Here is a 12,098-nt window from a genome sequence, read left to right as displayed (position 1 = left end):
GCTCCTCTAGACATTTATTACAGTGATGCTCTTGTAAGTGGAGGTATGTAAGGCGTTGTTTTTCCTCCCTTTTCCCCCAAGCTAATGAAATTATAAATAGCAACTGTTTCTAGCATGCACCTTCAGCAGGGTTTTATCAAATTTATTTATCAAAGTAAATGCTCCATCTTAGAACAAGGGAAACATTTATTTTAAAAATATTTAACTGTCTAATACATTACACTTTAACAATATTTATAGTAAAGGATTCTTACAAGAAAGAATAAACAGCTTTATGGTACAATTAGTATAAGAAATATCCACATGGGGACTGTTTTGCAGTGTAAAAACACACCATACATCTGAAATGGTCATTTGCATATAAAAGCTACCACTGATGCCAGTGAGTTGCACAGTGATTTAAAAAAAATTTCAAACAACAGAATCCAAAATATACAAGTATTGCAAGCTATACACAGCTAACCGAATCAACACAGAACACTGTAGCAGGTTATTCCACTTTGTCTGAAGTTACACATGGTAGGATGAGTTGCAATCTGATACAGCTTTTATGAAATTCACACATAAAAGCTTCTCAGTCCAACAAGTTTCACAGACTGTAGAACTCCACCGGTAAATGCACTTCGATATTTGGGTGTTGAAGCCAGGTGCATCATTTACAAGGGCCATGGCAAATCACTGAAGTCTACAGGGCCACCGAGACCTGCATCTGCTTCAAGAAGGCTCATGATTACTGCCATCGCTGCTTCATCGTTGCTAGGGCTGCTTGATCCTTGATCATTGTCAATCATATCTATGCCTATATGCGAGTTCTCCCCTGTAAGCACAAAAACAGTAAGTTACCGAAGTTCAGTTTTGCTTTGTTCGCTTTACTCACTAGAGGCACTTGCCCTATGACTTGAGGTAGAATTATCTGAGCAGGCTGAACTATTTTGGGAGTATTAATCTGTTTGTTTGATACCCAGGTTGCCAGAGTTTCAGGGATACCACTGCTACCTGGATCTCAGAGGACAAAGGTTAGGTCACTCCTAGCAAGGACAACCTTATGCGGTATACTTCAAAAATAAGCCTAGGTCAACATCCAGGAGTCAGCTTAGCCCTTTGCCTTGTCACTTGTTTAAGCAGTTGTAAAGCATTCACAAAAAGCGGGTGAAGAGCTCACGCTGATGCAGCAGAAGCGGGGCTTCTAAGTACCATCTGAATTTGCAATATACAGGCAGCCAGCAAATGAGCCTGCCAGGCCACACCAGGCAGACAGAGTGCTGGGTTACGGCTTTATGCCTCAGCCATAGCCTGCAGATGCTGAAAGCACCATCTTGTTACAGCTGTACGAGTTTAGTTGGTTTTGAGGTACAGTGGTGTGTGACTTCACTTACCAAGAATAGAGGAGTTGTCAGAATATGGGTAACCAGAGTTGTCCTGGATTTGCCCAGACAGTAACCCAGCTGAAGAAATGTCTGGAGTGCCACCATTCAAGATCTTTAAAGAAAAAACAGAAGCCATAAACCAGCATGTAATGTTGCATTAAGTCTTAACTTGTCCTATATTGGGATTTTTTAATATAGGGAAGATGGGCTTCTGAAGAAAAACATCACCTAAAGGCTACTCAGACAAGTTGTAAAGGAGGAACTGCTTTCTCTTGTATGATGCCCGTCAAGCAGATGTCAGGTGGATAGTGTATCATCACCCCCAGAGAGGAAGAGATCAAGTCAGTACTATATGCTAAAGTTCTAGAAGTCCTCAGGGGATTTCTGTGGGTCATCTTTGCAAGTATTCCATCTGCAAGGGGTAGTCATTACAGCTAACTACAGAATGCTTTTGAATTTACAAATACGGTACACATAAAGTACCATCACCTAAGACGCTTAATTTTAGGAGTATAATCCTCCCAGGCAGAGCCAGACTGCACGTGCTAAGCATTGCTCCTGGAGTCTAACCACTTCTTGGTACGGAGCAGCACAGCAGTGTTTGTTTGTACACAAGAGCTCACCGGAAACAGAAGAACCTGCTCCAGGATTCTTAAAGAGCAAAGGAGTAGCTGAACTGGAACCATAGTTCTGAACTGCTCAGATGTGTGTCCCCTGGAAGGTGAGTACTTGTGGGCTCCCTCCTGAGGGCAGCGCCAGCTGGAACCGTTCCTAGCGAATGTAGTCTTGTAACTAAGGGGAGATACTGAGGGGGTGCCCTGCTAGAAATACCCAACTCTCCGTGTCTCTCTTCATTTATTCCAATACAGTAGCCCCTGCTATATGTAGGTGTTGAGTTACTGTAGGGCAGAAGGAGCAAGAATAACTATTCCTAGAATTATAACTCAGTTTGTTCCATCTTCAAGTTTGTTCTTGAAATAAGAGAGCCAAGAATAGACAGAAATATTTACTGTCAGCTATATGCGCCAGTACAAGCAATTCTTATGTAGAGTCATCATAATTTCTGAGGGAAAAAAGTAAGTCTGAGGCAGTGTTTGAATGCACAGAATAAGGATTTGGGTAAGTGCTCTTCTTGCCTTGAAAATAACTACCGTAAGCAGCAATTTACTAGATGACTTAAGTGCAGCCAGTACAAGTGTGAGGCGGTTCAGTGTTGGTAACGGTGTGTGAGTGCTACTCAAGCAATCTTAGAACAAGGCAAGGTACACAGTGTTGATTTAAAAATAAACTGTCAGTGCACAGCAAAGCATCTCCTTGTCAGACTTTGTGCTACAGCAGCACGGTAAAACTGCTGTGATGCGTCTGAGCAGTGCTCACACGATGGCACTTCCAGTGCTCACCAGTATGTGGTGGTGGAGAGGTTTCGCAGGGGCAGGAGAGATGAGGAGAGCTGTTGCAGCTCCGTTTACATCTAAAGGGCAGGTGGATTTCAAAAGCTGCCAGTGTTCAGAAAGTACTGGTCTCTGCTCTTGGGGGACTACTGTAAAGGGATCTCGGCCAAGCAGCCAGAGGTTGTTCAACATCCTGTGTGATTTTGTAAGCATCATCTCAAGCTGCTTGCCACTACTGCTACAAGACTGTTGGTAAAGCTTGTTCGTACCTTCTTGCCTCCTGGGGAGGATGTGTCGGGTGGTGGTGTGCTGGTAATGTTCAGCGGACTCGAACCACAGCTAGAAGGTGATGATCCTCTTATCCTGAAATATGGACAAAACAGGGAATGAATTCACTGGCAGCTTACAGTCAGCTGCCAGAGACTTGGAGTTTCAAATGCTGACTTTAGTATCAGGTGGCATAAGGTGTTAAGAGCACGAACTTCATTTTTGTGATTTCCTCACTTTTTCAGTGTTACTCAAATAAGCAGTAGCAATGTTTTTATTTACAGCTAGATAAACAGCATAAGGGGTCTGGCTTGCTCAGCCTGCAGTTTACCTCCCCCTACCAGCTTTATTTGTTCCTGTACAGCCTTCATTTACCTTCTGAGGGAAAAGGTCCTGGGCACTAAGGAAAGCCTCATTTTTTCCTTCAATTTAGACCAGCTAAGAGTTTGAGCTGCCTCAGTCACAGTGACCTGGGCTCCTTAAGTGAGCTACTGCTACAAAAGTACACCAGACATTTGATACAGTTAATACTCTTTTTAAACTGTCCGAATCAGCATTTTTCTGTAGCTTGGTCAAGTATCAATTTTTTATTGCTGAATAATTTATTAACTGTAGAATCAACAGATCTCTAGATTAAAGGGAGGAGGAGTAATTACAGAGAAAAGCAATGGAAATGGGAATCTTACCCTTGGCAGAGTTCCCCTGGGAAAGCTGAACAGAAGGCAGCTTTGGAAAATAGTAACAGCTGCTGAAAAAGGACTGGAACTAACCCAGGGTCTTGAAATTAAATGAAAACATGGGTGGCAAACTATACTACTGCTCTCACTGAGCCTAATTAAGTGTTTGACAGCTACTAAAATGGGATGGTTAAGTTTCAGAGTATTGAAGTCATCAGCCCTGGTTGGCTTTTTTTTCCCCCCTCATTCTTCTTCTTATAGACAGAAGCCTTATGTGATAGGTCTGCTGTTCCCTAAAACGATGAAGTAAATGGTCTCTGGCCTGCAGCAGAAACTAAACTATGGGAAATGGACTGAATGTTTTCCTGAAGAGTATGATTAAATTACTGCCACTAAAACGTCTGCTGGGTGAGACCACGTTTATAGGAAAGGGACCAATTCCCAAGAGGAAATTCATGAAAAACAGCGATTGTCAGCCAGGACATAAGGGATACCCAGTGGTAAATAGGTAATTATCACCATTACAAAAAATGTTCCCGTATTCATCTTTTACAGTAGAAAGCAGCAAGGCTGTAACTTTAACATTCTTTAACTATGGGCTTTGACTGCCTCAGGTATTCTGAACAGTTTCCTGAGGCTGTCTGCTTATAAAATACAATTGTATTGCTCTATATTCAGCTTGAAGACGAACTTCCTTCATTTCCACTTAAAGAACAATACTGATTTTCCTCTAACTTCATAGCATTTTCTCTCACCTGTGAATCTCCATGATTTCTTCAGCAATCATCCTCCCTATTTTACCTGCCCCAGCTCTCGTTCCACCTGGAATTCCAGGCACAGTAGGATGGGTCCTTTTAGGGCCACCTGGAATGAACAGATATCTTAAGGTCAGGTAAAAACTTGCAAGCCTTTTCCAGAAAACGTTTGTATTTAGGCATGCTTTGACAGGGCAGGACCTTCTGCACTGTATTTGTTTTCAGTTCCACCAGCTAGTGAGTTTCTCCAGCCGTACAAAGCTCTGACTTATACTGAGCTCCTCTGTATTTCGTAGAAATCCCTCCATGGCAGCAGGTACACAACATACCCTGACTCTTACGTGAACCTGGCTGTTGCAAGCATCTGGTAGTACCTCTTGTCCAGAGCTGGTACAGAACAGCTTGTCAGACCTGCTTTATTCTGTGCCTGAACAGGCTTATCTCCAAACATGTTTGTTCCTGGCTTTGCGCAAAGAACTTGCCAGCACATATTCCATTCAGTATGGGAGAAGCCCAAGCTACCTGATGAACGTAAATAACCCACCGTGGGTAACTGCAGGCATCTAAAACTGGAGGAAAAAGTGAGGTCTCAACAATTCGCAGCTCAGTGTTACTTTAATGTGCTACCTGCACAACACTTGAGAGGTAATCAGGAAGGAGCCCAATGTACTCCACAGCATAGCAAAGAAAAGATCACGTACTGAAAGGGTAAGAAAGCCCTTAGCACTGCTTATCCATAATGGATAGCTGCTTGCTTCTAGAAATTCCTATTTAACAATAGCGACCCGCAGTATCTGTGGCTCAGACTCATCAGGAGGTGAGAAGGTTCACCTAAAACATCATCAAATCCTTAGCACAGCCAGAACCATTTTAAATTAAACTTAATTAACTTTCTTTTCAGGGGACAAGAACAGTCAGTATGACAATATTATACATCTGGCTTCTTTTCCAAGGCTGTGTTGTGGTAAGAATCAGCTTATTCTGTAACAGAAGTTTGTTCTATATTCTTTCCCATTCTCAGAAGGCCCAGACACCATGTTACCGCTGTTACTCCACCCTCAATTACTAACCATCACGCCTACATAGCAGCTTCTCTTCCTTCCACTGTCAGCTGCCCCATGCTTTGCCACCCTTCCTCCTCCAGTTTCACTAACAGAACCTCATTTTTCTCAACAGGGGCAACTGAGAAGCTCACCTTAGCTCAAGTCTTGCACAGTTCTAGGGAAGCAGAACAAGTGTACAACTAGGGAAGTAATTCCAGACAAGTGCAATATCCTTGTGGCTATTAAGGCACAGCTGATTAAAGCAGCATCTAGTAAACAGGGTCTCTAAAAGCAATAGTTCCCAGCTCTCTGGAAAGAATCTCAGCATTACCACCATCTTTCATCCATGGGCTGTCACTGCATCCTTCGACTGAACCTCCCTTCCTCCCTGCTCCAGTTACACTTTATTATCAAATCAAGCTCTGCTCCGCATTATGCTGCCCACCACCTGCTACAAAAGACGGTTCTGTGATTGTTTGTAACAAGTCCATGATGACTACCAGAGGTCAGTCTTCATGTCTTCACAGAAAGTCAAATCAAGGGCAGGTGAGGGGCGATCAGCAGTTAGGATCCATCTCCCCTCTGAGTAGCCATCCGCACTGGGCACAGAACTTTAAGTCTCTTTTGGATGATGTACAAGGAGCAGCAACCATTTCTGCTCTGTCTCTCTCCTCCGATCCCCGACTAGCTTTTAAACTGGCTCATTCCCTTTTCTTTGAGCAGCTTATATCCAAAGTCGGTATTTAAGTTAAGGGCAAGAACTGCATTAGCCCTGTGTTACCCTAAAGCTTATATTCACTACGTGAACAAATTCTCAATACCAAGGTGTTGCAAATGTGTGCACGCAGCATTAGCTGCTAACGAGGCATGACTGCCGGTAATTTCCTCAGTACAGTAGTTACCTTCTCCAGCCTGAAGCACGCTGTCCATGCTGTGGGGAGAAGCCGCAAGCTGTGGAAAGGCTGTGTCTCCACTATCAAGAACACTGGTGCTGTGGATTTCAAGAATTAGAAGAATCAGTGATAGAACACGCTGCGAAGCAGTCCCTGTGCCAGAATGGAATGCTTCAGGGTTTAAGTAGTTTGTGAGTCACCATCACCTCTGTGAAAGAAGCACTGTGACTGACACCAGGCTAGATAAACAACAGAAATAAGCCACCATGTTACAACTCAAAGTGTACGACGCAGAACCCACACAGCTGCTCTCGTAAGAGAATTCCTCCACAGCAGTTATTCCACTGCAAAGTCACTGCACCTGTACAGAACCCTCAAGGAAAAAGAAAAAGGGAGGGGAAGTCCCTACAAAAGCAAAAGAAATGCATCTCCCCATAGTCCCTACAAAGACTGAAATTCCAGGTTTTCCCAAACAAAATATCTGTATTTCTGCAGGCTTTAGTAAACAGATATCAAACTACTGCAGTTAGTAAACTAATTCCCCTCTCCCCAGGTACGCAGTTCTGGGTGTTATCTGGAGAAGGCCCCTGTTGTCATATAGAAGATGTGCACGTATTTAGGCCAAATTTCATCTGAAAACAGGACGAAGCAATCAGCATTTGCATGCTTCTGCCAAGAGAAAAATACTTACGAAACTACTGTATTTGTTGAGACGATGTATTCGACTTCTTTGGTCCAAGGGTTCATGAAACTGAACCAGCGACTCCGCAATGTAATAAAAGAGCCATCTTTTATTTTAAACTTGTAGCAGTTAGTCGTAATTTTTTCTCTTGTCTGCAAAACTAAAGACAGGGAGAAAGCAAGTAACCTTGGGTGAAGGAGGCACCATGAGCACATAAGCAGAGCCCTTATCAGGGAAAATTCAGTTATTCCTCTCTTTAGTCCTGAAGAAAAATGCTATTTCTGCAGTCATCCCCCAAACATTCACTAAATATCCATGGAAGTCTAAGATACTTGTATTGTTCGGCACATGCAGCACAAGTTTCCTAACTAAAGCACTTGCAAACAGAGATATCCAAATGTTTTCAAGTTAGTTTGGTTTTCTTAATACACAATTGTTCCCAATATTTTTACTGAGTTTCTTTTCTGAATTATTAACGATCTTACCTTGTCTGTGACATTCTGCAAGATGTCCTATATCATCTTGATGAAAATATTCATAACACGAAGTACCTAGAAGTTCCTGGGGTAAGTATGCCAGAATGGCTGTTGCCCTTGGGGAAGGGAGGTAGAGGGAAAAATAAGAGAAAAAGAATTCATTTCAAGTTGAAGCATTAGTGACAGATTACTAAAGCTCACGCTGGAGTTGGGTGAGGCTCAAATGATGCAGAAAGGTATTTTCACCTTAGAAGGTAAAAAAATTCATTAAGAATACTTTTTTTAATTCTCAGGTATTTGCCCTATCACCACTGGAGGGGAGGCAAGAGCTTCTAAACAGCTTTGGAGGTATATTGTGATTTTGAGAATTTGAACCTGAATAAAGCTGCAATGTAGCAGCCAAATATAATGTAAAATTTTCTATATAAAATGCCATTGAAAAATAGACACGGAAGGTTTGAAGAACGGCCGTGTTCCTTTGTGTATCTACAGTGCTGCTGCTGCTGCACAGAGGCCAAACTCTAGCACCACAAGTGTTTCAGGAGCATTTTCTCCCCTCAAGTCACAAGCCTTAAGAGTGGGACAAAAAAACCCCTCCTCCCCAAACCCTGCACCCACACCCATAAAGAACGGTTAACAAATAGAATTTTCCTGAATAAGCACTAAGAGACCTACTACGTGTCTGGTTGAAATCAAACAGGACCATGAAACAAATAAACGGACTTTTTGTTTCACCAGCCACAAAGTCAACTCATTTTTCTTTCTTGTCAGAAACATTAACATCCTTCACCGTCTTTTTTTCCTTGAAAATGCCAGTAATTTTGAAGGAAGACTCAGGTCTCTCCACTACTGAAGAAAATTTAAGGAATTTCTTTTGACAAATGTAAAAATTAGTGTTTTAGATAAAGTTAATGTTTGAACAAAGGAAATACCACACTGGTACAAGTTAGCAAACCTTTTCCACAAAGTAAAGCTTATGAAAAGCTTGCTTTCTTATAACACAAGAGACCACATAGAGAAGTATTAATTCGGCGGAGTATGCCCAGGTGTACAGTTAAATAATGTATATGCTCTCTACGCCTACGGCAGCCCGTGCAGTAACGTCACTAAGTGGTGTCTGCCAGTTCTCAAACAGCGAAGAGGCAGGAATTACCAAGCCCAGTTCCAAAACACGACAGCGTATTCTTCTCAAGGTTACTTACACACGTTCCCTTAACAAATGGGCAGAAATGATCCCTGGATCTCTCTAGTAAGCCGTATTTCTGGAGGTCTGGGTTTTGGGTTTTTTAATTTAATCAGTAATTCTAAATAATTACACAGTAATACCTTTGCGCTCAGCCTCAAACTAAAATAACTTGCAGTCAGGATTGAGTGAAACGCTGAAAAGCACAGTTGTTTCTTTTTTCACATGGCTTTAAGTAAAACTGTGAGTAAAGCAGTGTGGGACAGTGACTTGTTGTGGAAGTTAGGACAAGTATTCTTACCTCTGATCTACAAAAACGAATTTCCCATCGATTGCATGGCGAGAAACATACTCTGTAGGTTTCACCCTGATCTCACCGTTGACTGGCTGTGGCACTACATGAGGGTGCAGCCGTCCAATTGCAACGAGACAGCTTAAATTACAACCTTCGTTATCTGGTTCGTTATCTTCATCTAGTCCCATTTTTGTTGGCGGCCAGCTTTTTAAATAGCCTGTACTATGAATAGTGCAAAAGCTTTTGCGGTCTGCTGTATAAGGAGAAAAATACAACAAAACAAACGAACAAAACAAGCGGTTAGGTCACGGAGATGGCTGTGGAGAACTTCACCTCACCTCTGCTAATAACACACGTCCTCTCTCACCCAGGAAATTTGGGATACTGTTCACTAAGGGGTTTTTCAGCACTCCTGCTTCAATGCAGCTAACCTGAGATAATTCAGGTTATAAACAATTTATCTCTGCAAAACTGTTCTTCATACTGAAACACCACATAGTTCAGACCAAGGTTGCTTTTGATTAAGTAGAAACTGCATCACATTTTGTTATTCCAAAGGCTGCAAATAATCTAAAAGATTTTCTGAAGAAATCAGTATATTAATTAATAAATAAAACACCTTTTCCAATGTAACATGAGACTCCTACAAAAGCCAGGAACAATTTGTTTGGCAGAATGTACACTCTGTGGGGTGTACAGGCAATAGCTGTACACAGGGGTGAGGGTGAAGATCCACAATGACAAGTCATAGGACCAGTCAGTATCCAAAAGGACAGCACATATTCCTCAGCAGTGAGCAGGCCGTAGAGGTGCAAGGAAGGTGACTTTCACGGAGGTAGATTTAAAGGCTGCACAGCCTAGTTTCCCCAGGCACCAGCACTACAGCATGACCCAAGGTTGAAGCTGTGCCTGAACCTGGCAGGAAGAACTTGGGGCAGCTGTCATATCCAGCGACAAAACACTGAAATTGCCTTCTGTTCTCTAGTTGACACTTTCCACTTTAGCTAATACCAAATGTATTATCCAAAGTACTCAAATTTCCAGTTTGGACTAAATATACATTCCAACATGTCTAGAATTATACCCTGCAGAGGAAAAAAATATTACCAACTTCAATAATGTTATGACCGAACACTTCTGGTGTAGAAATGCTATGTATCCAGTACTCAGACTGGACCAAAACCACAGAAAAATTAGATTATTCTGAGTTCATAAGCTGGATCCAAATATCGCTAGTCCAATACAGAGCAGAGAAGCAGAATGGGTAACAGCTCCCCTTTGTTCTCCAGCATTGGCTAGAAGGTCAAGACTGAACGTGGTACGATCGATGTTGAACAAGATCCAATACCCACACCACAACAGTCAGCACGAACTGCCTGCAAAAATTTCAAGAAAGCAGCGAGGAATATTTGGCTTTATGTGCTCATACAGTGTGTGATAGCTGCAGTCGTGGGTGAGGAGGAAGTGTGAAGTCGTAAGAGACCTAACATAGTTCAGTATCTTAACAAGAAACATTGACAGAGCTCAATAAAAAGTTTAACTACTGCAAATGAGCAATTGTGTGTGTGTATATATGTAAATATAAAGCCTTAACAGCCATTACATTCGGTAATAAAACACCTAATTGTTACCTTTCTTCTTCGAACAGGTTGAAGGAAAATCCTTGTCTTCTACTTTCACTGAAGGTTTATTGCACTTCATCCTACAAAAGAAGGACCGTCTCGCTCCAGAGCACAGTCGTGATGGCCCAGGTGTTATATCGGTTTTAACTGGGAGTCCAGCTGCAGTGCACAGAGGAAGCGAAGCAGCCTTTGTCAGGCAAAATTCAACACATAAATGATGACATCACATGCGCCAAATGTACAACATTTCGGCTTTGCTGGGACTGGCACTGAAGTCCTTCTATGTCCTTACGTGCAGGACTGACTGACCGTATCAACACTGATACTCCCGATTACACTCTCCAGCGCGGAAATAGTGACGCAAGCTGGAGAACACAGGGTTCTAAGTGCAAAGATTAGCAAAAGATTGTACAAATCTGCAGTGAATGCTGTGATTTCTTTGAACGCTAACCAACTGATTAAATATAGATGGAGGTTGTTTACCCATAACTGGAGCAGTACTTCATACACAGTCACCCAAAAGGCCCACGACCCTTCAGACCGGAAGACCTCCCTACCACAACACCCACCCAGAGAGATCATACCCAACGGCAGAGCAGAGGAGGCCCAGTGCCACTGCAGGTTCACCTCAACCAGTGTTTCTAGACATCAGAATTTTTCACTGTTTTGACAGAAGGAGGAAAAATGGTAGCAGTGACCTACACAGGGCCTACAAATACCCAAGACCTCTGGTTATGTGTACGAAGTCTCTCTGGCCTCACAGAAATAAGCGCATGTGAACACGCCCTAACAGTAAGTCCTGACCTTCATAATACTCTGTCAGGAGATTCAGATTCTTTTCAGTAGAAAGGAACTGGAGAAACACAGTACCAAAACACACACCAGCTGTGGGAGCCAACGGCAGTGCGCTGTTACGGAGAGCGCCAGGAGGACGCCCGCCATGCGCCAGGGGCACCGGTACCAGCAACGCCAGCGACGCAGCTGGAGCTCCAGGGACAGTGCTCCAGAAGCTGATGGTGGGTTTAAACCACACAGCGGCTTTTCCACAGCTTGTTATCCCCTTCAACCATTTCGGCATGGGGATACACAAAAACGAACAGCTATAAACATGTACAAAAGCTTCTAGGGCCCTACAGGCTTTTCATGTAAGGAGGAAAACAACGATGCCAATGTTTTACAGCAAAGTGTGCTTCCCTTAAAATGAGAACTGAGTGAGATCACCTCAAGGAGGTCAGACTGTCCTGCGCCACGTGCACTCAAAGCTGCTGCTCAGTAGTGAGAGTACCAGCTGTGCCTGAGTCACTCATGCCAACATAAAAATAAATACCTACCTACATACTAGCACTCTTCAAGAATACGAGTTCTTGAATTTCTACCAGTCAGTCTATCAGAGCAGATGGGAAGACTGTAATTCATAGTATTTATTTTTGCCCTAACTTTGTCAGAG

General features: G+C 42.8%; 1 protein-coding gene across 1 annotated transcript; it reads right to left on the bottom strand.

The window, feature by feature from the left end:
- Positions 1 to 106: 106 nt before the first annotated feature.
- Positions 107 to 11,593, bottom strand: ARNTL (aryl hydrocarbon receptor nuclear translocator-like). Its single transcript, XM_010134936.1, has 10 exons — positions 11,522 to 11,593; positions 10,661 to 10,838; positions 9,036 to 9,282; positions 7,561 to 7,667; positions 7,085 to 7,235; positions 6,403 to 6,491; positions 4,458 to 4,566; positions 3,028 to 3,121; positions 1,377 to 1,479; positions 107 to 817 (listed from the first exon to the last, which is right to left on the bottom strand). The coding sequence occupies exons 1-10, from the start codon at positions 11,591 to 11,593 to the stop codon at positions 657 to 659; spliced, it is 1,311 nt and encodes a 436-aa protein (XP_010133238.1). The 3' UTR covers positions 107 to 656.
- Between the last annotated feature and the right edge of the window lie 505 nt (positions 11,594 to 12,098).

The sequence above is a fragment of the Buceros rhinoceros genome, unplaced genomic scaffold, assembly GCF_000710305.1.
Source record: "Buceros rhinoceros silvestris isolate BGI_N320 unplaced genomic scaffold, ASM71030v1 scaffold5874, whole genome shotgun sequence".
Classification (NCBI taxonomy): domain Eukaryota; kingdom Metazoa; phylum Chordata; class Aves; order Bucerotiformes; family Bucerotidae; genus Buceros; species Buceros rhinoceros.
Note: the sequence above shows the minus strand (reverse complement) of the source record. Positions and strands in the feature narration are given on the sequence as shown.